This window comes from Ictidomys tridecemlineatus, chromosome 1 (assembly GCF_052094955.1).
Source record: "Ictidomys tridecemlineatus isolate mIctTri1 chromosome 1, mIctTri1.hap1, whole genome shotgun sequence".
In the NCBI taxonomy this organism is placed as follows: Eukaryota; Metazoa; Chordata; class Mammalia; order Rodentia; family Sciuridae; genus Ictidomys; species Ictidomys tridecemlineatus.
This window is the reverse complement of record NC_135477.1, coordinates 27,343,246-27,369,668: the sequence shown is the minus strand read 5'-3', so window position 1 is coordinate 27,369,668 and position 26,423 is coordinate 27,343,246. Positions and strand designations below refer to the sequence as shown.

The window sequence follows — 26,423 nt, the reverse complement described above, 5'->3', positions numbered from 1 at the left end:
CCTTTCCAGAGCTAAAGAGTCCCTGATTGTCCATGACCTAAGTCTTTCTCTTATCTCAAAACTTCTTCAAATCCTATTCTCTTGAACACCATAGGGCTCAAGTCATTGCTTACCCAAGTTGCTAATGTCAATAAATTCCCTTCCCAAGGTAAAAGGGAAGATTTTGCTTCCTTGACATTTAAAAAATTTATTTTTTCTAATTTGTTATATACTACAGCAGAATGCATTACAATTCATAATACACATATAGAGCACAATTTTTCATGTCCGGGTTATACACAAAGTAGAGTCACACCATTCGTTTCTTCATACATGTATTTAGGGTAATAATGTCCATCTTATTCCTTTATCTTTCCTACTCCCATTCCCCTTCTTGAAATCTTAGAGTAACTCTGTATTTATTTGCATTTCTCTAATTGTATCATCTTCTGAGAAATGTCTGTTAGTTCCTTGGCCCATTTATTGATTGGGTTATTTGTTTTTTTCCTTGACATTTTTTACTCTTAGATGTTATAGTCCCAAATTTCCTGGCCACCCTTTCCAAAATTACAACTCTTCCCATATGACTCTCTGCCCTTTCCTGCTTTGTTTATCCCCTGAGCATTTATGTCATCTTACATACTGTATATGCATGCATGTATATATTTATGTTTGTTTTTCTCTTACTATTAAAAGGTAAGCTTCATGAGGACAGGAATTCTTTTTTCCACTGCTCAATCCCTTAGCACTTAGGATAGCACATAACACAGTGTAGACATTCAGCAAATGTTTGTTCCCTGAACAAACCAAAAGAAATAATTCTTTTGGTGAGAATCACAACGTGGAGGCAGGCCTCCAGATAGGTTTCTGACCATTCTGCTCCAGCTGTCTTCCTTCTTCATGTCAGCTCTGCAGAGTAGAGTGAAGCTCCCTTTGGCTTTTGATGTTGCTCTTCCTTCTCCTAACCTTAACTCTCTATGAAGCCTAAGAGGCTCAGGATCCAGCTCAGACTGTTTTTATACTAGACTTGGAGGCAATGGGAATAAAGAGAGGTTTGGCACAGTGTTCAGTGAATGAATCTGCCATTTCCTGGGTCAGCTAGTAGCTCACAGGTAACTCTAGGAGTAGAGCAATGGTGCCTGGGGACATTAGGGAGTCTGCCTCCTATTTCATGCTGTACTGTTTCTCTGTGGTTGTTCCAGGATTACTGTGGCATGGCTTGGTCAGTACTAACTCAGAGGTTCAAGAATGGCCTCTTTTCTTCACATGCAGATGAGCATCGACTCAAGTAAGTAATTTTTTATTTCATCTTAGATATGGCCTTAGAATATGGATGGCAGATTATAATGGAGAGCCATCAAACAATAGTATAGATTGGATTTTATGTTGAAGGAGAATTTGATTATTTCAGATTTTGATTTTCTGAGGTTTTAGGGCAAAGCCAAAGGCAACCAGGGGTTACTAAATAGAGTTCTGTCAGTGTGTAGTGGTGCATGTCTATAATCCCAGCAACTTGGGAGATGAAAGCAGGATAATTTTAAGTTCAAGGCCAGCCTCAGCAAATTAGTGAGCCCCTCAACATAAAAAAGAAAAAGGGATGGAGAAGTAGCTCAGTGGTAGAGAACCCCTCAGTTTAATGCACAGTTCTGCTAAATAAATTAATTGATAGCTAAGTAAGTAAAAGTAAAAAATAAAGAGAGTTTTCTCCAAGTGATTTGATATCAAAAGGGCAGTTCTTTTTATTCTAAACATTTTATCATAGAAACTATCAAACATGCAGAAAATTAGAATAGTAACATGTAACTTTCACCCAGCTTTAATAACTCTCGGCATTGTGCCAATTTGACTCATTGGTATTCCCATTTTATAAATGTTCAAAACTTTTAAATGCAAACAAAAATAGTGTAATGAATTCCCATGCATCTATCATCCCACTTCTTTACTAACAGTTATTAACTCCTGGCCAATGTTGTCTTCCTTCCTCTACCTGCTTCTTACAACTGAATTATTTTGAAGCAAATGCTAGAGAGCATACAGTTACATTTGTAGATATTTCAACAGCTTCTCTGAAGATGGGAATGGAAGGAAAGAAAAAATGAAGGTGGGAAGGAAGGGAGGAAGGGAAGAAGCAAGAAAGGAAGGAGGAAAGGTAGGAAGACAAACAAAGAGAAACCCAGCCACAGCATCATTTGTAGTAAGATAAATTAAAATTTGGATTCACCTAGAGGTGAGGAAGGTGAATCTGGAAGAGGTAGATCTATTGACATCCAGTGGGCATACATGGCTTATCGTAAAGGAAAGCATTAGAATTCTTTTTATTTATTTATTTAATGTTTTTTATCACAACTCAGATATCAGTGTTTTAAGTCAGCTTGGATGTACCAAGTCCTGCATGAAGGATTCCACTTTCCCTACGACTACTCAAACCTGAGGACAGCCCAGCTGGTGTATGACCGAGAGGTTCAGTGGACGCTGGGAGCCATTCTGTATAAAACTCGATTCTTACCACTCAGGTAAAGAGACCAACCAAGCTGGTACCTTGAGCTTAGAGACAATGTTTGTTGTTGGCTTAGGATAAATTTCTTCAGTGACCCTCCCCCCAATTTCCACATCCCCAAAACTATACCCCCCCCCACTTCCTTAATCTAATAAGGCATTTGAAACAGAAAGAAGATTGGAAATTATTGGGCTAGAGTCCATTCCTATCTTTGCCATTTCAGAAAGTCAGCTTTATTAGTTCACCAACATGTTCTGTAAGGACAATTTTTAGGTACTCTTTCCCTTGGACTATTTCAGATAAATTCTTAATCTTTGGTGCTTGTTCCTCTAAATTCAATGCCATGAAGAATCAGACAGTTAATAGAATTGAAGGAAGAGGGTTGCATGGGGGTTGTGGGAACCAGATGTTGTGCTCCAACTAAAGTGCTGGTGTCTGCTACCTGAGCATTTGCCTGGTCTCATTTGTCCATAAAAGGCAGATATCCATATTGTATATGAAGTCTTTCAGTTTGGAGATTCACATTAAAAGACAAAACAAAACAAAACAAACAGAAGAACACTACAGGGTAAACAAAACAAAAAGTGGATCTAGTATCTGAATGACTAAAGAGTGGCTTCTATTCTGGCCAGGCCACTAGACTACTTTTTTCCCCCAGGTTGTAATATAATGGTCAGGAAACAGCTTTCTTTAGGTACGCTAGCTCCTAAGGAAATGTAGCAACTTTTTAAAAAAAGATCTAGACACTCTGGTTCCTTGGTTGGATTGTAGTAGAATGTTTCTGTGGATGGAATATGGGGTAACACCTTCAGATCAGAACAAACATTTTTCGTTGAAACTAACAGTTTTTTTCCACCTTTCCTTAGGGATCTTCGCCAGGAAGGTGTCCGACAAACCCATGGTAGCTGGTTCCGTCTCTCCTTTGTCTATAATCACTATCTCTTCTTTGCCTGTATCTTGGTGGTGCTACTGGCCATCATCCTGTACCTTCTACGACTCCGCCGAATTCACCACCGACAAACTCGAGCCTCAGCTCCATTGGACTTGCTGTGGATTGAAGAGGTGGTGCCGATGATTGGGGTACAGGTGGGCCCATGAGGATGGACCAGGACTGGAGAAACTTGAGTACCCCAGAGTTGCTGCTCATTGAATTTCTTCACTTTTGTACTGGTCTCAGATGCTGCTTTGACCTTGGAATTTCTACTTTAATTTCCATTTTAATTCCTTCTTAGTACCCAGGTCCTCTTCTCAGAGAGAAGTTGTTATTTAGTCTGTGAGGAACTAAGTGACAAGACATTGGTGCTAACAAGGGGACCAAGCATGCTCTCAGAGGTCTGGTGTGTTCCTGGACCTAGCCATTTTTCCCCTTGCTAAAGCATGAAGTTTGGCATTGGGCACACTGGAAGCCTGGTTGAAACCAAACTTGGAGCATCTGATACAAAGCTGGGGACATTCTAGCAAGTGCAGCAGCCCCTTCTTTCTCTGTAACAGAGATATTGTTTATGTGGAGATCCACAACCTTTAATATGGATCCAAGATCTTTGCAATTTAATGGACCAGATATGAATTTCCAGGCAACCAAAATGATACAACTTCCTTGCTTACTTGACAAAGAAGCCATTGTGGATATGATCCAAGATTCCTGACAATGTTGCTGATGTTAGAATATGACTTTAAAGGGTTGGAACCTCTTCTAAATGGATGGCCCATTGAAGATTTTATAATATTTTATCTGATGGCTGGTCTGACCAGGATAGAAACTTTTTTTTCTCTTGTTCTTGTCTATGTGCCTCACAGGCTGTTTGGGCATTAATTTTATTTTTTGAGTCTTAAGTGTGTTTCTAAGATGGAGAAACTAGTGGGGTATGAGGACCTGAATTTGACTGGTTTCATGAATCATTGTCCCCTAGGTATATTTTTATGTATAGGGAGAATTCAAGAGTTCCTTCATTTTATTACTCAGATCAATATCTAGTTTGGGAAGGAATATATTGAGGTTGTCATCATGTGAGTGGGCAAAGGCAATAAACTCAAAGCTCTTACTATTTTTTTTTTTTTGAAAAATAAAAATTTTCCCAATTCCTGACTCAGAATATCTGAAAGAAAGCAAATTCTACGCTTTGGGAAAAATAGATTAATCTGCTCAGGAGCCATATGGCAGCTTGCAGAACCTCTGTTAAGAGTGGCTCAGTCACAAATAGAATTTCCATTAGTGAGAGGGAAAGCCATACAATTCCATTTCCATCCACTGTCCTTCAGGAGCTTCGCTTCTCCTCCATGTTTAGCCTTTCAGTTGCAGGAACATTTCTTTTTCATCACCTCCTGCCTTTCCCCACTGAGTCTTCTTTATGCTTTACCTTCTATATTTAGCTGTTAAGTGTCTAGTCCACAGATATGCTTCTGGGGTTAAAGAAACTTTCTTTTCATTGCCTTTGATTTCTAGAATTAAATGAAGAGAAAAAAAAATGGTCTCTGACTTTAAAGAATGGAAATGGATCTCTTAAACTAAATTCCCTACTAGGAGTAGTAAGGAATTAGGTGCTTCACAGAACAGAGAAGATGAAATTAAGATTCTCCTACAAATAAGTATACTATGATTGATTGGTAGGTGAAAGGGTGGTAAGTCTTGAATTGTTTTCTAATTAGATAAACATGAATCTAGCAAAGATATTTTCCTTTGAAAATATCTTTTTTCTTTCATTAGGGATTATGTCACAGCAATTTCCTTTAATTTTTAAGAATTCTTAATTGCCTTGATTTTCTTTATTTCTTATTTTTATGCCCTGTGAATGAGCCCTTGCCTTACAGATGCTCCTTAAAAATCATGTCAAAATGTTTTTGCTAGCCAGTGCCTATTTAGGTTAACTGTAACTCCACCTTGATTCCAAATACTACTTTTGGTTTTCTTGGGAGATCTAGTCAATGATATATTTAAAATCTATGCGATTGAACAGTAATCATATTTGTGTGCTCAAACTGAAGTTGAAGCAGGAACATAGTGACTAGTTCAATTTTAAAGCTCTTTTTTTTTGATATTTATTTTTTAGTTCTCGGCAGACACAACATCTTTGTATGTGGTGCTAAGGATCGAACCCGGGCCGTACACATGCCAGGCGAGTGCGCTACCGCTTGAGCCACATCCCAAGCCCTTAAAGCTCTTAATAGTGAGATTATTCTTCATCCTGGTTGTAAAAATAAGCAGCTGCCATTTATTAAGCACTTAGTATTACCAGACACTCTTAAGAAATTTTATGTATGTTTTTTAATCATTACCATAACCTTACAGATTGATATTACTATATTCTTTTTATAGTTGAGAATCTCAGGATACCTACATTTATTTTTTTTTTGAATATAAAAAAATTTCTTATTCTTAATTTATTTCTATTAGTTTTTGTTCAGTGCGTTATAGCCTCTTTATTATTTTAAAATTATGGGATCTAGGCTTATCCTTATTACCATGAATAAGACTTCCTGAAATTCCATAGTACAAAAATAAGAAGGAAAAATTATTATACTATACTTCAGAAGAACTGAGTATTTGCTTTTGGTATTGGTTCCTATTCTTCTTCCATTGCTCCCAATTAGTAGATTTTAAATGAAATCCATTAGCTAGAAACAGAAGCCATTTATTCTTTGCTGAAGGCCAATTATATACTGCTTCCTCACAGTGAAATATTCTTGCTTATAGGAGCAGAAGTCAATCTTGCCATACATACCCTTTATCTTCTTTTAACCTGTACTCTTTCAGGATTCTTATTTGTACTTCTGCATGTTTGAGTGGTTTCCTTGTGAAGATAATTAAGGTGTCATAAATTTCATATTCCAGTGGTTCCTTTGAATCTTACAGTTGTTCTTTGTAATAGCAATAATGAACTTGAGCTGTTTTAGAACTTTTGTTATTACTGAGACAGGTCACAGATGTCAACTTTGGAGTCAGTGGCTTATTGTATTGATGTTTTATTCATCTTATGATGGAATAACCTGTCACTTTTCCATGAATTGTCATTAGAACATATTGAAAATGTGTTTAATACCCACTTCTGTGGCATTACATTTAGTTGCAGTTAACTCTAAGGCAAATTATACCCTCTCTCTGTACTTCATCTCCTTGAATTGCTTTTCCTTGGCCTAGAAAATCTTATTCACTTTCTACTAACGTATTTATTTATTTTCTCCAAATGTCATCTGAAGTATTCTACCCCTCCCTGTTCTCTGCCTAAGAGCTTCCTTTAACGTTTAAGTCTTAGTTAGTAACTATTGAGATGATTGACCTACGACATTAACATTTGCTGTCACATCCATATTTGCTTCTTACTGGCATTACCTGAACAGATGCCTCCCGCTAACCCACAGTCTCCTAGTTTTGTATTTTGTTTTCTGTTGGGTGAGAGACAAATGGACAGCGTGATTTAAGGGAAGGAACATTGTATTTAATGAATAGCCAGTTTGGATGCTACTCCTATCTTTAGTTTACTTTCAGATTACTCCAGGCAATTTCACTTGCTTTCTCTGGTTCAGTTTTCATTCGTAAAACAAGGTGACAAGATAAAGAGTCAGGAGACAAGGTTTAAAAAAAGTCACATGACTTCAGGAAGAGGATTTTGGCCTTTGGTTTAGAGGACCAGGCTGTTCTAAAGAGCATCCCATTTTACCCATAGCCCTGACATTAAGGTTGATGGGAATGGGACTTCCAGTAGCAATCATTATAAATAAATTACAGATGAAAGGCTTTTTGTTTTTGTTTTTTAATTTACAAAGAATAGAGATTTACTTAGCTCACAGTTCTGGAAGCTGGGCAGTACAAGAGCATGGTACCAACATCTGCTGTTTTTTTGTTGCATCATAACATGGCAGAGGCATCAGATGATGAGAACGATGAAGCTGGGATTTCAGAGGTCTTCCGGGCAACCCCCCTTGATTTTTTGATGTTTAAATTGAGGCCCACAACAGTCATGGGTAAATTCACAGTGTGTAGCCTCTTAGATACCAAGTTTCTCCATTTTTTCCCTGCCAATCATTTTGACAGGTACAAAAGAATGCTCACTGATGGAATCTTTCTGCAGTCGGTCTCACTGCTGCTCCAGTTCTGGGCACCTTGCACAATGCCTTGCATGTTTTAGGCAAGTGCTCTACTACTGAGCTGCATCCCCAGCCCTCTGCAAATGTATTTTAGTAGAACCTATTTTAGTACAGCTGGCTGCAACTAACTGTGCCAGATCTTTTTTTTTTTTTAAGAGAGAGGAGAGAGAGAGAGAGAATTTTTTAATATTTATTTTTTAGTTTTCGGCGGACACATCTTTGTATGTGGTGCTCAGGATCGAACCTGAGCCGCACGCATGCCAAGCGAGCACGCTACCGCTTGAGCCACATCCCCAGCCCCTGTGCCAGATCTTTATAAAGGCTTCTGATACTCATGTTTTACTTCTTTGCTCACTCTCAGAAATATACTTTCAAAGAAATAGTGCTAAGTTTCCACTGCATATATTTTTAGTTTTCTTTAAATATTTTAAAATTTAGATGTTTCTTTTAAACAATTTGATTACTTTGCACAATTTTATTAACCACAGCATCCAAGCAATTAATATGATGATTACAATCCAAATGAAGATATAAATGCCTACCAAATCTACCTCATTAAGAACTTGGTTGTAATTCTTAGGCAGTTTCCAGACTTCCTTATGGAACAAAGAACATAGTACTGGGTGGTTTTTATTTTATTATTTTTCTTGGTTGGTAAACTTCTTTTCAAACTAGTTCAGAACTAGTGTCTAAATTTTCCTTTTTGCTCTGGTATGTGATACAACTTCATTTCAGCTGGAATTAAGAATTAGGGTAGGAAGTAGCAATGGATGTTTCAGGGCTGGGACTACAGCCCAGTGGCAGAGCGCTTGCCTGGCATGTGTGAGACATTGAGTTCGATTCTTAGCACCACATATAAATGAACAAATAAAATAATGGTATTCTGTCCACCTACAACTACAACAAAGTTTTTTTAAAAAATTCTCCAAAATTAGGCTTTTACATTAAATGCTAGCTTCAGTCTTGCCATTGGGGTAATATGCTTCTGTCAAACTTGTGAAGATTTTGTAGAGTGTTATAAAAAAAAGTCACCATTAAAAAAAATGAAAACTCAAGACCAAGTTTTGATACTTCTGATTAATGTAGAATAGCAGCATTTTTGCTGATATATATACCTTTTTTAGGTGATGTTCTCCTTGGTTGTCTCGATTAACTTGGATCTGACCTAAATTGAAAAGTTGTAGAACCTTGTATCCCATTAATCTTCTGGTTCCTTATTTTGCAGGTGTCTTGTTAAAGTTTTATCTTAAGCCTGCTTTGTCTACTTTCTCCTCTTCTAATATGTTAACAGACTGTCCTTGCATTTTTACACATTTCCTTTTTGCTCTAATATTTCATTATTTCCCAGTTTGTTGATACTGTTGTTATTAAAGGGACAAAGAAGGCATAATATACCAGCTGACCATTTTGCTTCTTAGAAATCTGAGCAATAAGAGGGTCCTTTTATCTGTAAAACTGAATTATTGCTCATACTATAAGGGCTTTCATTTTAAAAATATAATCAATCATTGCTTCCCATTTTCATAAATACCAAAGCTAAAAAATGTTCTCAATCACAGGATGTTTATAGCCATGCACATGTGACCTCAGGCAACCTGAAGACATGTCTGCTCCTGAGCCTGTCCTTTGTAAGTAGGGCAGCCACTACTAGTCCCTCCAGTGGCTCACCATTCTTCCCCCACCACTTGTGTTAATTAGCTTTTTACTATAAGTAAATATCTGAGGTAATTAGCTTATAAAGGGGTTGTCTTGGATCAGTTTCAGATATTCCAGTCCACATTGGAGTAGCCCCTTTTGCTTTGAGCACATCATGGCAAGAGTATGTGGTAGAACAGAACTGCTGACCTCATTACCAGCAAGCAGTCAAGGGAGCTCAAGTCCCACGGTTCCTTTCATGGGCACACCCACAAAGACATAAGGACCTTGAATGAGGCCCCACTTCTCCAAAGAGCCTACCACTTGCCAGGAGTGCCATCTTAGGGACCAAGCCTTTAATCATGGGCTGTGAGGGACATTCCAGATTCAAATCTAGTAACTCTCTCAGGTAGTCATGGTACTTTCCTAAGCAGCCCTGCCTATGAACTCTGCCCCTCATTAGTTTCATAAGCCTTTCTCTGTCAGCAGGGCCCCAAATACTTAGATTTCTGTTGTTTCATTGTATTTAAAATTCTCATTGCACAATTCCCGTTTAGTTGAAGCTCTGAGGTAAATGCTATATTACCTCCATTAATTACCTGGAGGAATGGCCTCTGTAGAGTGTGCCCCAAAGCATCTTTTTATTATGATCCACAATTAGACCTTCCACATGAATAAAACAAAGGCTGCTTATATTGCATTGATTTGGGGGGCTGTGAAAACTATGTTTTTCTAATGCTTCACATTAACTAAGAAAGTTTTGCTGAATAATTCTTAAATTTCTCATTAAGACAGTCAGTGTTGAGGAAAATGTACAATATGTGTTAGAGCGGTGATGCAGTCACCCCATGCAGGGACACGGGCATATGTGTTATATATGCCCAAATGATTCATCATTTGTCCCAGGTCCACAGGATAGCTGCAGGCAAACTGGTTATCCTAAAACCATGATCAGCAGCATTGTTCTTTGCAACCAACATCACTTTAGGCAGCTGCTAATCATCCCTACCACAAAGGACAGCATATGTCAATATGGGTTAAAGACACAATACTCTGGTTGACTGATGAACATATGTCCTTTAATTTTCTTCAGGTTTAAAAACAATTATTGAGACCTTTAAAATATTTAGGGAAATTCATTTAATCCTATACATATGTGTTGACTATTTCCAAAGAGGCATTTGGGACATTAATCAGTAATCATTTGTCTCCCATTAATTCATGCACGCATTCATTCATTCATTCATTCATTCATTCAATATTCGGTTCATTGTCTGATGGCGCTGAGAATCACAAATACAAAAAACAAGGTAATCTCTGTTTATAAATAGCACAATGCAGTTATATAGCTAAATATCAGATATGTTTTTTCCAAATTTACTCATCATCTGTAATAAAAGAAAAATGAAGTAAAACATCTGAGATTTGAACTACTCCTGGGTTGTCACTTTTCTTGTAGTAAATTGTAAAAGATTAGCATATAGTTCTTTGAGTTGGATCATTCTGTCTTCTGGTGTCTCAGTTATTAACTAAGGACAAGCTGGGTTTGCTGACAAGGAGATAATTGTATGGGAATCTGGGCCAGTGACCGAAGTTCCCATTAAAGAATTCTATCTAGAAGGATCAGGAGGCTAAGGCAGGAGGATCTCAAGTTCAAGGCCAGCCTCAACAAAAGTGAGGCTCTAAGCAACTCAGTGAGATCCAAAACAGAGCTGGGGATGTGGCTCGGTGGCTAAGTGCCCCTAAATTCAATCCCCAGTAGCCAAAAAAGACACACCCACACACTAATAGGGTCAACATAGCAGATTAAATGAGATGGGGGCAGGGTGGAAATTCAGAAGGAATGAGAATAAGCTAGTCAGAACTTCCTAAGGTAACTAGGCTATGAGGACCTAAGTCAGTGGTTCCCAAGCTTATATGCACATTGGAATCACCTGAAGAAGTTAAAAAACTCTAAGAAGATGGGATTTAATTGGTCTTAGATTAGTCTTGGGCTTTGAGGTTTTTAAAAGATTCTAATGCAAGAGAAGTTCAGGACCAAGTCTAAGTAATAGCTTAAGCCCACAAAGGTCCAGGAGTTTCGCAAAGTCTGCCTATCTTTGTTCTGCTAAAAACGTTTGAAAATGGTACAATACAGGTCCCATTAAAACTCATAGAATATTTGAGTTGAAAGGGAACCGAGATCATCTAGTTCAGAAACTGCAAATGGCAACCTCAGGTCATGGATGGATCCCAAACTTGTTAAGCCTGCAAAACATTTCTGAAAACCTAAAATGACTTTTCAACACTTAACTAAAAAGTTTCACATAAAAATCCAGGTATGTGGCTTCTTTTAAAAACACAGCTGACAATGTTGGGCCTTAGCAATAGGCCAGCACTCAGTAGCAGTTTAACCCCTTAGCTGGAGTCTAGAGTCTATGACTATCATCTCCACCAGCCTGACCTCTACCAGAGGGCAGGACATAGGAACACAAGGACACAGAAATCATGTACCTATAACCAGAAGATTACCAAAACCAAGAAAAATTGAAACATAACCTGTTAAGAAGCCACAAATGGCAAGATATTTCTCTCTACACGATTATCCTACTTTTCAATATGAAAAGTAAGATTTAAAAAGGAACATTTGGTGCAATCATACTTAACGACATTTTTGATCCAGTGACTGTCTCAAAACAGGCAGAGTTTTAAATGACCAATTTGGAAACCAGTTGGCATCCAAAATCATCCTTGCAGAAAAGCCAAGTTCTGTGCTCTCTGATGATCTCTCTCAAGTAGTTTCAAGCCTAGGAAGTTGATCTTCTGAGAATTATTTTGGGACTCTTCGGAGTTCATTCATGAGCCAAAGAGCACCACTGAGCAGAGCCAAGGAACCTGACTGGTGAGTGGCAGCCAAAGGAGTTGGAACGTACATCAGCAGAGTGCTAATGCCCAAGCCTGCCTGTTATAAAAATACAAGAAAAGTAGTAACTACAAAGACTGAAAATGACTGGGCTTGGATAACTAGATACATAAACCTCCACATTCTCCCATCACAACATTAAAAAATATACATATTTTTAAATTTCACAAGCAAGCATACTTAAAAATGAAAGAAATTCAAAGAGAATAAACCTAGAATTTCCCTTAGTTATTCCTCTACTCCTTTGTAGTTCCTAAAAAGTAGTTACCAGTTTCTACACAGTTGTATTTTCTTTTATACCTTTATAGAGATAGTTTTGTGCTGTTAATATGTTGTTCTGTCACTTTTTTCCCACTTAACAATCTGTCTCGAGATATTTTAAACTGCTGTACAGTATTCCATGGTACTGAGGTACCATGGTTTTCCAGTTTTTCCATCATTACAATTCTATAAGGAATTTCCTTCCTTATACAAAGACGTTTGTGCAATGGGGTTTTTCTATGGCAGACACAAAGAAGTCAGTTTTCAGGTCCAAAGGATTATATGCCTAACATTTTAAATGATATTGCCAAGATGCCTCTGGAAAAAACTATACAAGCTGGGTGCAGTGGTGCACACCTATAATCCCAGTGGACTGGAAGGTGAGGCATGAGGCAGGAGGATCACGAGTTCAAAGCCAGCCTTAGCAATTTAGGGAGGCCCTAAGCAACTCAGTGAGACCGTGTCTCTTAATAAAAATACAAAAGAGGGCTGAGGTTATGGATCAGTGGTTAAGTGCCCCTTCATTCAATCTGTACCAAAACCAAAAAAACTACAAATTCAGGTGCTCACTAAGAATATTTGAAGGTATCCATTTTCCTACACCCATGCCAAAAACTGATTATCTTCCCTTTTAAAAAAAACAACAAAAAAAACTTCATTTCTTTCTAAATTGACAGGCACAAAATAGTACTCATTGTTTTAATTTGCTCCTCTCCAATCACTGAATGTTTCATGTTTATTAGCCATTCATCATTCCTCTTGTGGGAACAGGGTATAGATATCCTTTACTTATTTTCTTATCAATCTTTTTAAATCTGCTAGAAATATTAAAATATTTTCTTCTAGTCTATCACCTTCCTTTATAACTGTTTTGAGGATACCCAGACCAAAAAGTACTTTATACCTGCATATATGCCAAAGCCAGCAGAGTCACTGCTGCCATCTTGGTCCTCTGAGGAAGGGGGATCCTTCGGGAGAGGAAGTAGAGTGCTGTAATGGCAGTGACTGAAGTGATTCCCTGTGGGGACAAAAGACTCTTATCACAAGTGCTAGAGTCTCACTTACATTATGTGTCTCTCCTGGACCACTAAGCAACCATGAAATACTTCCTGTGTGAGTCACAGAGAACCACACTCTACTTCCACCTCCATCATTCCTCCTCAGGTTTCCTCCATGGTCCTCTTCTGCTTACAACTTAAATGTTAGTGTTACCTAGGATTACACCCAAGTTTCTGGGTGCATCACTTCATACACACACTTATGCACTTTCCCATGTGGCTGTCCCCCAGGTGTGGCCCTCACTTTTTAAATAATCTTTGCAACCTATTCCTAATCTTATCACTAATCCTATATATTTATTTAAAGTAGGCTGACCCCAACACATGAGGGTTATTGTTTTCCAGGGCCGTGAGTAGAAGAGGTGGTAGTATTGCCAGCTGGCACTAAACAAGATCAAAAGTCTCATTTTCATTCCTATCCTTCAGAACAAAGGTCCAACACTGAATAAGGTCGTCCTCCTACATCTAAGATGTTTCTATTTCTATATCTATTTTCCTTTTCCTTTTCAGAGCTGTCCACAATGATAATTACAACCAGATTTTTACTTATGCCAAAATATTGTGTGGAGGTGGGGAATGAACCCACACGAGGTACCATGCTCTAGCCCCAGAGTTCTTGGATATCTGAGTCCTCTAGACCTCTTTCTGGATGTACTACCATCACCTCACAATCAACATGGCTCTATCATATGATATCTCCTATCTCTAGCTCCATGCTCACTCCAATGGTTCCATTTCTGTGGGTCCTGTTTTAAGCATGCTGTAGAAGAAACTTTGGAATTGCCTTTGATCTTTCTTCACCTTTATCCCTAAAAGCCAATCTTAACTCTGTTCCTTTAAAACCTCCCTCAGATCAGATTCACTATTCTTTTTAAATCCATCTCCCATCATACAGCTTTGTTCCTTGGCACTCAGGCCTGCATCAATGCCACAGTAACTGCTTCTCAGTTCTCCTTAATGCATCGAGTCATCATGCCCAGGCTGCCAAGCCAATCTTAATATGGTCCATGGCAGGCCTTCAAAATCTATCATAACTTAAGCCAAAAAGTGCTGATGAAGCTTCTGCTCTTTGGGGCTCTTTGACAGCTATGCACTCAGCAATCACAGTCTCTGCCCTCTCAATCTCATGACTGCTGAAACGTCTGTAGGTATATTCAGGGTTGAGGGAGGTTATCATTTTCCAGGTAGTAAAAAACATATTTGAACTTTAAGAAGCTTGCAATATTTGGAAAGCTAGAATTTATCTGGAAGGGGTGTGAGTAATTACGATAAAAAAATCAGAAAACTGGTTCCAGAATTTCTTCCAAAAAGAATAGGAAATACAGTTTCTTCCCTATCTTCTGACTGTTGCCGTCACTGCTTCACAGACATTCCAAAGCCTTCCCAAGACTCCCTGTGCTCTGCAGCCCATCTCTACACTTACCAGAACCCGGTGATCAAACTGCACCATGGTAGGATTCTCGAAAACATTCCTCAGGATGGGGGAAAAGGTAAAGAGGTCCTGCGGGATCCAGGACTCTCCCATTTTGGGGAAGGAGTTATAAACAAGTCCAGCATCTAGTCCTGCCACGAAAGCCCCTGTGTTCCAAGGTAAATGAGATTTATTAAAATGAGAGGAAGAAGAAACCAAACATTAATTCTGATACAGAAAAAAGCCTATTATCCCAGAGTCAGATAAAGGGTCAAGTCGTAGAATAACAGAAAGACCTATAATAGGAGCTCAAACAGGGAATATATTATAATCACCACAGGAACTGAACAGCAGCTCTGTACCCTTTGCCTGCTTTTGCCCCAAGATTCTTGCATGTCTCCCCTACAGAAATGAACTTCAAGTTCTGGCTGGAGAGGCATATCAACTTGGAAGGATTCCTTTAGTGATTCTGATACGTTCCCTGTCCCCACCTGAGTATGCTGATCTTTTTGGAGATGTTCTTCCCAATAATCTCCCTAACTTCCTCAGGTCTCTGCTCAAATGTCACCTTACCAAAGAGATCTCCTCTGATGATCCTATGCAAAATTGTGCTTTCCTACCTCACATATCTCCTCATTTTGCCTTTTTCTTTTTTTTCTTATTCACAGCATTGAAGACTATCTGACACATGGTTTTTATTCTGCATTATCTGTCTTCCCCAAGTGCTTGATAAATGTTTGTTGGATAAACATAAGAGATCTGAAAACCCCCAAAACTTATAAACTAAATCTTGGATAAACACATAAAGAGGGCATCTGAATTAGTGGATGACTGATCCATTATTCATGATCAAAAGATGATTTAGGGAAACATGGATCACAGTCCTCATTTTTGTGAATACAATTCATAAAGTTAAAATTTATTCTCTCATGTTGGAAAAAAATATTCAATCAATATTATTTTCATTTTAGAGCAGGGCTTTCCAATAGAACTTTCTGTGATAAGGGAAAGTATCCTATTTCTACAATATCCAATGCAATTGATGTGAGCCACATGTCTATTGAGTACTCAAAGAATAGCCAGTGAATGGCTGGGTATGGTAACATACAACTATACTTCCAGCTATTGGGAGGCTGAAGCAGGAGGATCTGAAGTTCAAGGCCAGTGTGGCAACATACCAAAACCCCATCTCTAAAATAAACCAACCCACAAAATGTGCCTAGTGTGACTATAGAATTAAATTCCGGGGCTGGAGCTGGGGCTCAGCAGTAGCACATTTGCCTGGCATGTGAGAGGCACTGGGTTTGAATCACACATAAATAAATAGTCTATCAACAACTAAGAAAATATTTTTTAAAAAAAGAATTAAATTCTTTTTTTTTTTTTTTTTTTTTTTTTTTTAAAGAGAGAGTGAGAGACGGGGACAGAGAGAGAGAGAGAGAGAATTTTAACATTTATTTATTTTTTCTTAGTTCTCGGCGGACACAACATCTTTGTTGGTATGTGGTGCTGCTGAGGATTGAACCCGGGCCGCACGCATGCTAGGCGAGCGCGCTACCGCTTGAGCCACATCCCAGCCCCAAGAATTAAATTCTAAAATTTATCTAATATTAATTAATTTAAGTTTTCATAACCATAGATGGCTACTGATTCCTCTGTTAAAATAGTACAGTTCTACAGTGAGAGAGGTAAAGGTGGAGGTGTGATTTAAAGAATTAAAAACTGTACTGGTCTCACTGTCCCAGAGCACTCTCCATCTTTGACTGTCTTAGAGGGCAGGCCTTTTGTCTGAGCCATCTTGGTGTACTGTAACAATAACAACAATGATGCTTCCATAATATTAACAGCTAACACTTCTGTAGACTTTGCTATATGCCAGGTTCTACTGTATGTACTTCAAATATATTGTTCATATTAGAGCTATCATCTCCATTTTATAGATGAGGTCACTGAAGACCAGAGAGGTTCCACAGCTTGCCAAGTTTAGGAAGGTCATAGATGGTAAAGCCAGAATTTGAACCTGGGAAGTCTGGATCTAGGCAGATAAACAATATTTTTATTTAACTGACTGGATAGCAGGATTTTTGAAAAGGAAGAAGGAAGGAACAGAAAATAGAGGATAAAGATGGTGGGTATGATAGATAGGTGTGAAAAGGAAGTAAGATGATGCAGGAAGAAGGGGCAAAGCATCAGACAAGAATTCTACTTGAAAGTATAATGAAAACAGGCCATCTCTGATGAGAAGAATCCTACCTGAGAGAGCTGTAAGGAACACAAGACCTGCTGTTCCATGAGCAAAACGTCTCAACCACAGGAGCTGGCGGGTTTCAGGCAACTAAAGAAAGAAAATCATTCAGATAAACTGAACTGCAGGAACTATGAAAGACAGCAAAGCTTTCCAAGGTCAAACCCAAGTGACAATTTAAGGTCAGATTTTTTTTCTGACCCTCTACTAGGCTAAATACTCAAAGCAGATATTCTGTTCTGACAAGCATCATATTTAATTTTAATTATGTATTTGCCATGTGTCTTCCCTGCTATCCTGAAAGTTTTGTGAGAGCAGGAACTGCTGTCTGTCTGAGTAGAGTAACCCTAGCCTCGTGCTTGGCATGAAGGTACTCAACTACATATCTGTTGAGGACTGAATGACTTACATTCATCAGGGGAAAATGCTTTACCATGGTTCAAATGACATGGCTTTTCATGTTTTGTGTGATACTTAGTATTTTACAAATAAGGTCAGGATCAAAATTATATAAAATGCCTAGAGTAGAAGTTCTCACATTCAGTGTTTATAGTAAGGTCAAAATTTGTTTTTTAGTTTTACTATAGCCAAATCCTGATACAAATAAACAAATATTTATTAAGAAATTCATGAGCCAGGCACAGTGGTGCACGTCTGTAATTCCAGTTACTAAGAAGGCTGAGGGAGAAGCATCACAAGTTTGAGATCAGCCTCAACAACTTTTAAGACCCTGTCTTAAAACTAAAAACAAAAAGGGCTGGGGATGTAGCTCAAGAGTACAAACCTGTAGGTTAAATCCCCAGTACCAAAAAATCAAAAACAACAACAACAAAAAGAAAAACAGGAGGAAAAAAAGAACTTTATGAATGGGTAACTATAAAGATACAAAAAAGAAGTCAGAGTGCTGCCCTCAAGTGCTTTACAATGTAGAATATAAAAAATTATGTTAGCAGTAAGGTATGGTAGGACAGTATATCAACACTGTCCAGTAGAACTTTATATGATGATGGCTATGTCTTATCATCTGTGATTAATGAAGACTTGAAACATGACCAGTATTAAATAAAGTTAATTTTATTTAACATAAAGTTTAAGTGAAAAGTTTATTTTAATAATGTTAATTTTAATTAAATTAGTTAACTAAAAATTGAAATAGCCCCATAGAACTCTCCAGCATAGCACTATAAAATTAATTGACCACCATCTCAAATCATTTCTATAATTAGGGGAATACAAAGAAATAAAAAGGGAAAAATACTTGATAGTTAGGAAATCATCAGTAACCTTTAAGAGTTCAATTTCAGTAGATGGTGTGTGGGTATATGTCTAAGTGGGTGTATGTGTAATGGTGAGTGTGGAAGCCAGATTATAGGGACTGAAAAGAAAAAATGGGTTATCAGGAAATAAGAGTTATAGATGTAGGCAATTTGTTTTAGAAGTCTGACTTTCTAAGTCAGGAATTATTCAGATGTGGAATGCCTACTATGACAGTGTTTCAACCATCTGACTCCCCTGTCCTGTGGGGATAACTACCAAGTTAACATCTCCAGTCCTTAACTGCGATCCAGGTCACTAGTTTCAAATACCTACTGATGATTCTATTTTACCTCAAACTTCTCTTCATGAACAGTTTATCCAGGTGAATCTGGGATTTCAAAACCTAATATAATAATCACTGTTTTTAAATACTAGAAAAAAAAATATCCTCTAGGAATGTGCTATCTGAAGACCTCTATCATAAATGAGCGTCTCCCAAAGAGTCCGACCTTGTTTTAAAATCAAAGCATAAAATGTAAAAACTTGTATTTCTGTAGCAAGCCAGCCATGGGCTGTTTGTGTGTGAATTATGAGTACATGAGTGGACTGGACTGATGATACCTCTCTGGGCTTGCTCTGCCTATGATCCCCACAAAGCACATGAGATGGGTGTGGCCTTCCATGATGTCAATCTGCTGACCATAAGACATCGCCAAGCTAGACTCAACCTCCTGAAACCTGACCCCCTTACTGGGGTGGAACTTTCTCAGAGTGTCTTCCCTTCAATAAAAAGGGGCTTCAGAATGTCCTACTCCTCTTTTTTTTGTCTGCCTCCCTTGTGGGAGGTGGAGGAGAGGGGATGTTGCTGAAGAATCTCAAGGAAAAGGTATTTTCTCTGTCTTGGTGTGATTATTTCGTGCCAGCCCAGTTCATCTGGAGTGAACCTGAATGACTTAGTCGTGTGTCGCGACAAATTTCCCTAAAGAAATCAGTAAAAAGAAACACCCTTTTAGCCAAAATCACTAAGGTTTAATATAGTGTTAGACTTGAATAATAGGTCCCCATTTAACACGCAAAATATGGCTCTTGTATACCACCAAAGTTCTGATGTAGTTCTCGTTCTGGTCTCCCTTGCTTTTCCACACTCTATCCCTTCTGGAGTAAAGTTTGAAGTGACATAAGATTCTTACGTAGAATCATCCAATGGGTATTTGAAACTAGTGACCTGGATCCCAGGTAAGGACTGGAGATGTTAACTTGGGAGTTAACCCCACAGGGGAGTCAGATGGTTGAAACACTGTCATAGTAGGCATTCCACATCTGAATAATTCCTGACTTAGAAAGTCAGACTTCTAAAATAAATTGCCTACATCTATAGCTCTTACAGTCAAAGTGGCTGGGATATATCTTAATGTTGGTACTTATTTTCTTCCCCCAAATTCATTCTTTTATCTTTCCAACAGACAGTGTTGAAACACTACTCAGCTCCTATATGATCTAGCAATTCCATTTCTGGATATACATCCTAAAGAACTGACAGGATCTCAAAGAGATGTTTGCATACCCACATTCAAAGTGGCATTATTTACAATAGTTAAAAAGTGGAATCAACTCAAGTGTCTTTAGACAGATAAACAAAATGTAATGTATACATACAATGGAATATGACTAGGCCTTAAAAAGGAAATTCTTACACATGTTATATCATGGAGGACAGTCATACATGAAATAAGCCAATCACAAAAGACATGTATTATTCCACTTATATAAGGTATACAGTCAAATTAATAGCAATAGAAAATAGTTGTCAGGAACTAGAAGGAGGTAAAAGAGGGGAGTTGTTATTTAAGGGGTATAAATAAGTTCTGGAGACTGGTAGCACAATACTATAAATATATTTAACATTACTGGATTGTACATTTAAAAATGGATAAATGGGGCCAGGGACATAGCTCAGTGGTATTTGACCCCTGGCATCACAAAAAACAAACAAAAAAAACAATCTAGTTTTTGGTAAATTGATGGATGTCATTTTAAGTGAATCTAAATTTTGATTTACAATTTCCTATTAGAACCAAAATTTCCATTTTCCTGACCCTGTCAGCATCCATGCAGATGTGGTAATAATCCATATACTGACCTTGTGCTGAGGGAGTAGCAGTGAGAGTGAGGTCCACAGACTGGCACAATAAAGAACAAGGGCTGATCCTAGGTGGGCGGCAAGGCGGTACTGACTGACCCGAGGGATATCATGAGAATCCGGTTTTTCTTCTAATCCACTTTTCACCATGTACCATCCCAACAGACCCTAGAACCCCCCAAAGAAGAGGCAAATCTAAGAAGGTTGAAACTGTACAGTTTTACTAAGTGCAGCATCAGAAAGACTCCCTACCTGACCCTTCCTTTCCATACCTTGCTACATACCCAGCATTCCAAGACCACAAATACCACCATTAGTGCTTAACCATCATTTAATGTTTTAATGAAGTATCATCCAAATCTAACAAAGTACACAAAAGTGTATCTGTATGAAAAACCTTACAAATACTTGATGGAGTTTAACATTATACAAATCAGTGAAACAGAACAAAAAGGATTCATAAAAACCAGATTATATTCCTTGGAAGAACTTTATAAAGGCAACAGGTAGCCAGGCGCGGTGGCATATGCCTATAATCCCAGCGGCTTGGGAGGCTGAGGCAAGCAGACTGCAAGTTCAAAGCCAGCCTCAGCAAAAGCGAGGCACTAAGTAACTTAATGAGATCCTTTCTCTAAATAAAATACAAAATAGGGCTGTGGTTCAGTGGTCAAGTGCCCCTGAGTTTAATCCCTGGTACCCCCTCACCAAAAAAAAAAAAAAAAAAAAGGCAACAGCCAAAAACAATTACTGTCAAGTTAAGTGATAATAAGACAATTATAAAAGTTTTGGAGTAAGTCATACAAATCTAACTGCTTGTAAATATGTAAATTCCCACTCTAAGTAAAATGAAACGGAAGATCCCAGTTTATGAGCTCTGAAATTGAATTCCAGTCAAAAGGCATTGGCCCTTGATTAAAAAAAAAAAAAAAGTTGGTAATGAAAGTACATGTTTAAATCTACAGTATACATCATATTTTATAACTTTCTAATCTAACTGGTTTTTTCAATTAATCAAACAACTGTCAGTTTCAATCATATCTGGTAAGACACAGCCCTTTTAGCCCCACACTCTCAAGCCAGTAGAAGCCAGATCAAAGAAGGGGGATTCTACTACTCCTTTTAAATAAATACTCTTCAGGAAATGTTCTTGGACATTTCTTTCCCCTTTAAGGCTACCTGGCTATTCTAATTACCTTGATTTCATCTGTGTGACATTTAGAAGATGAAGGTACACACACTGTGATTCACCAGCCTCCACTTTCTTCTTCCCATAAACCTACCTAACATCTTAAATTTCTCCCTCCCCGGGAGTCTGTTTTTAGTGTCTATTTAATTCTAAAATATTTACTTTCATTTTGTTCCACTTGACTTTTAAGAGTTAACTAGTAAACTTTTATAAGTGTCTACCTCTGTTTCTATTACCTCCTTAATCCCTTGTAATTGGATTGTACTTTTACCACTTCTGAGTTAAATTAACCAATAGCTTTCTCCTGAACAAATTTTGATGATGTTTCTTTGATTCTCTCATACCATCCCTTAGGACTTCTACACTTCTACCCAAATACTTCTAAGTGTCTTCTCTCATGATTCATTTTCTTGGCTCTCGGCTTTACCTAACCTCTTAACTGTGGGGGTCTTTCAACACTCTCTTCCTTAGGAGGAGTTCCACTTATATGATTTTAAACACCATTTATACTTAAATATCTCTCAGCTACATCTGTATTCTAAGATCCTTCATCCCATAAAATGTTTTCCTATTTGCTTCTATAGCCATTCTAACATGGGGATCCCACTTTCCAATATAGCAAGCAAGCAAGACAAAGGGAAGAGAAGAGAACTCAGTAGGAGAACCACAATGGGAAATAAACTCTACTTTTTGTGGCACATGAAAAGGTATTTACTGAGCCAATTCTAGACACTCAACTAAGTGTTTTATGTACACCATCCATGCAAACCTAAATGACAGGCCTCATTATTATCCCCATTTACATATAAGGAAATCATAGCTTACAAAGGTCAGACAATGTGCCCTACTATGTAGCAGGGCCAGGGTTTAATGCCTGTGATACAAAATGCATACTCTTAACCATACTGTTGCGGTGTTTCAAGGATTACTTCTTTAAAAATAATACCAACTAGGAAGGTCCTTGGAGCCTCTCTGATGTCCCAATCTTAAATTCATCTTACCTGAAAGCAGACTAAGGCACAGAGAGCAAGAACACGTCCTTTCATGCCACGGTTAAGCCAGCCCTTTCTCCAAAAGTAAGCAGCAGGTAAGATGTATGCAAGGCCTACAATGCGACCCCACATCCGGTGTGAGTATTCCATGTACCAGATGAACTTGAATTCTGCCAGCGTCATGTTGTGATTCAAGCTGAGTGAAATGGGAAGTCAAAAATGAAGAAAGAGGAAACATCCCTCTGATTTTATTTACCTATGGAATGCAGAAAGATTCTCAAACTTGAGCCTGCTTCCTCATCAGCAACCTCAGGATAAGTTTGGACTTAAAAGTTTAGATTAGGTAACTCACTAAATGTAACTGAACCAAAGATCAAGGAATCTACTGAATTAAAGTCAGCAAAAAACCGAATGGCTGCCAGGCATGGTGGCACATGTCTGTAATCCCAATGACTTGGGAGTCTGAGGCAGGAGAATCCTAAGTTCAAAGCTTGACTCAGCAACTTAGCAAGGCTCTAAGAAATTTAGCAAGACCTGTCTCTAAATAAAATACAAAAAAGACTAAGGATATGGCTCAGTGGTTAAGTGACCCTGAGTTCAAACCTCAGTACCGGGGGAAAAAAAAAAAAAGAATGGGGTTAGTGGGATGTTTACCTGATTCTAATACTTACATTTTAAATTCTGGAAATTGCTGGTATTTTTGGAATTCAGTTTCCCATTCCTCTTGGCTTGTAGGTGGCTTCATCTCCTTTATTAAATGCCAGTCTACCATTGAGAGGCCAGACTCTGTCAGCCTTAGGATAGGAAATAAAATTTTGAGTGTGGGTATGATGCTAGATTATTCATAAAGAGTTTATAGCAATAAGCAAATCTAACATTAACCCCACTAAAAGTAAACCCACAGTTTCATTGTTTCCTCTTTTGACACCTTTCTCTTCTACTGCTTAGAATTTGTAAGAAACAGCTCCCATCAGGTACCCATTTCTTTACCCTCTTATTCTCTCAATCTTTTCATTGAACTCTCCGCCCTTAATTCATTCACTAGCCTTCCTTGACAGCCCAAATCAATCTTCAGACCAAAGAAATATATCTTAAATGTATAACCAACACATTTTTTTCTTTTTCTTTTAGTGCCAGAGATTGAACAGAGGGTCTCACACATGCTGAGCACACACTCTACCACTGAGCTACATCCTCAGTCATAATGAACATTATTTACACAGGAAAAAGAAATTTGTTATAGGCATACAGGTCTAGGTTCTTCTGTGAATTTAAAGACAATAATATTCAAATTTGTTGTAGTTTCCCATAATAGCTTATTAACATATCAGGCATTGTGATATAAGGGCACTGGGAATATGGACAGAATTTGAGGAATACACACTTATTAAAACCAGAAAATATTTTTACCAAAAGGAGTCAGGCAGGGTTCTTCAATGTCTGATTTTAGACCAGGAGCAAGAACTATACAAAATGGGCCTGGAATATTTTCTCTTATCAGAAAGCAAGGAGTCTATCAAAGGTAACTAAAACTATCAAAAAGACACTTTTAAGAGTCCCACCTGCTATCATTATAGGACAGCTTAAGCAAATCATCAACACCATCATCACAGGGGACTAAAACATATCAAATGCGTCTAAATCCATAAGCAAATAATTATACTTATTATATACTTACACAAACGCTTTATTATTCATGAATGTTCTAATCGCCTATAAAGTATTTTGGTATTTTGCCCCTTCATCCTCAATCTGAATCTGATCAAGCAACTAGTCATCCACAGGACACATAGGGAATGAAGGGACATGTTAAACATCACCACAAACAGTCAGCAAAATCCAGACTATAGATAACCATAGGACAAATGATGTGGGCTTCTTTGAGAACAAAAAACCCCTGCAAATCAGGAACAGAAAGTCTAAATCTACAATGTTTGTTCATAGATTTAAAGAGAACTTACTAAGGCATATGAACCAGTTCTGATATATGGAACTCCTAAGGGTTTAATTCACACAAGCAAACAGTGAAAAGTTTTGAGATAAATTTGAATGTGGACGAGAGAGGAAAATATATACAAACAATGCGCACCTAACAGTTAAGACCTAAATTAGTCTTGGTGATAGGCTCCTTCGAATAAAACACTGACCTGTTTTATGGCAGGGAAAACCATCAGACATGTTCCTTCTTTAAGACCTCAGTTTCTGCATCTGTAAAATTAGAGAGCTAGACTATATGATCCCTAAGGTCCCTTTCCCCTCAGTCATCCTGTGTGTCTACTAAAAACCCAAATACCTGACTCACTATGAGCAAACTACTCACCTAGTTACTCCACCAAGAATAACTGCTCCAGCCACTGTTCCACTGCAGACCAGGAGCCATCGGCCCACCACACGATCAGCAGCCTTTGAGGGAAGGGACGCTGTTTCCCTTCCAGATTGCAAAGCCACTTCAGAGACCGTGCTGTACTGCCCTGACCTCAGAGGGCGTCTGATGCCACAGCTGCAACCACACTAAGGACCAAGATGGATAGATTATAACTAAAGAAATGAGGAACAGCTGCTAGCCACACTCAATCCCAATTTGACTGGGCCAAAGTAAGCTGTAAGACCACATACATCTCCATAGCTATAGCCCTGGTAAATCATCATCTCTTAAGTGGAACACTGGTTTTTCTGCCTCATTCTAATAGTTCTCTGCATATGCCCCTGCCTCTGACTTCACTATACACCTAGATAAGGATTATTTTCTTTCTCCTCTGCAACAAGAGTCTCCTACAAGTCAAGTCTCCTCTGACTGCTTAACTACTGCAGATCTCAGCTTATATGTCATTTCCTCTGGGAAGTGCTCCCAGACTTTCTGCAATGGGTCACTCCCATAGCATACTGTACCTCTCCTATCACAGCCCTTAAAACATCTTAATATATCTTCATTACAATGAGCTCTGGAAGGCAGAATCTGGTCAGGCTTGCTCTTTCCCTCCTGCTACCTTTATATCTAACACCGTTTCCTGTGATTTCCTCCAGGGCAGGAATCTTGCAGTATTTATCTTTCTCCCCCCCCCCCTTCCTAACACAAAATAATTACCCCACGATGATCAGTTAAGAGAATTCATGCCCTCTTCTGGCTGTATCCCTATGAGTAAAAAGATCCATGTTCAGTTTCCTACTTCTAATTAAACACCGTTAGACGAGTAGTTTGAATTAAGCCTCAATTTCCCTCTGTGTAGATTGGAGTTATGATTACTGTTTTGGGGTTTTTTTGGCAAAAATTAAGTGTGCATGTAAAAATGTTGCGCTGTTACCATGTACTAAATGTTTGATGTGTAATTAAACCATTTAATCCTCACAACAAGCTTAAGATGTAGGTATTGTTTACAAAGACTTCGTGGTACAGAAAAGTAAGTTGGCCGATAACATACAGCAGCAAGCAGTATGTCCGGATCCGAACTCGGGTACTCTGAATACACAAAATGGCAGAGTGAAATGGAAGGAGCTAAAGTAACATGACTTGGGGCTCTATTATCTTTATTCTGGCCTTTTCACCCCATTCCCGCTTCCGGAGTCGAGGAGGTGCGGTACCTGTGTTCTAGGCGCCGCCCTAGGAACCAAAAGCCGGACACTCTGGCTCCCCAGCAAGGTTTTCAAGGGCGGAAAGAGCAACCGCTGCATAGTTACACCAGCGCACGACAGCCAGCAGCACAAGCCAGCGCTCCACAGTCTCCTTTCTCCGCCACAGAAAGCAGAAGCACTTCCGGGTCAGGCAACACCAGCTTCTTAT

The 26,423-nt window shown here is 38.4% G+C and overlaps 2 protein-coding genes across 4 annotated transcripts in view; one reads left to right on the top strand and one right to left on the bottom strand.

Moving 5' to 3' along the window:
* Positions 1–4,562, top strand: part of Entpd7 (ectonucleoside triphosphate diphosphohydrolase 7) — a 38,453-nt gene extending 33,891 nt beyond the window's left edge. For both annotated transcript variants that reach the window (XM_078028143.1, XM_078028209.1), the window contains 3 exons: positions 1,182–1,267; positions 2,331–2,492; positions 3,343–4,562. In XM_078028143.1, coding sequence (XP_077884269.1) covers positions 1,182–1,267; positions 2,331–2,492; positions 3,343–3,574 — 480 coding nt within the window. In that variant the 3' untranslated portion in view covers positions 3,575–4,562. The remainder of the gene's footprint in view (positions 1–1,181; positions 1,268–2,330; positions 2,493–3,342) is intronic.
* Positions 4,563–10,250: 5,688 nt separating this feature from the next.
* Cox15 (cytochrome c oxidase assembly factor COX15) lies at positions 10,251–26,410 on the bottom strand. 2 transcript variants are annotated; one of them, XM_005335234.5, is made up of 9 exons: positions 26,225–26,410; positions 24,966–25,156; positions 23,317–23,439; positions 22,655–22,841; positions 20,468–20,635; positions 17,079–17,160; positions 14,838–14,992; positions 13,261–13,374; positions 10,251–12,134 (listed from the first exon to the last, which is right to left on the bottom strand). In XM_005335234.5, exons 1-9 carry the CDS (start codon positions 26,312–26,314, stop codon positions 12,003–12,005), a joined length of 1,242 nt encoding a protein of 413 aa, XP_005335291.1. In that variant the 5' UTR covers positions 26,315–26,410; the 3' UTR covers positions 10,251–12,002. The 2 variants fall into 2 exon arrangements, with proteins under 2 accessions (XP_005335291.1, XP_021588863.1); XM_021733188.3 differs by lacking the exon at positions 26,225–26,410 and adding an exon at positions 24,793–24,853 and having other exon boundaries at positions 24,966–25,105.
* Positions 26,411–26,423: the final 13 nt, after the last annotated feature.

Excerpts from the sequence above, each read along its gene's own strand:
- Cox15 (XM_005335234.5), bottom strand. The coding sequence starts at position 26,314 with ATGCAGCGGTTGCTCTTTCCGCCCTTGAAAACCTTGCTGGGGAGCCAG. Across the intron at positions 17,161-20,467 it reads TGCTACTCCCTCAGCACAAG|TTGCCTGAAACCCGCCAGCT; the intron begins GTCAGTATATGG and ends TTCTTTCTTTAG. Across the intron at positions 14,993-17,078 it reads GTTCCTTACAGCTCTCTCAG|GGGCTTTCGTGGCAGGACTA; the intron begins GTAGGATTCTTC and ends CTTGGAACACAG.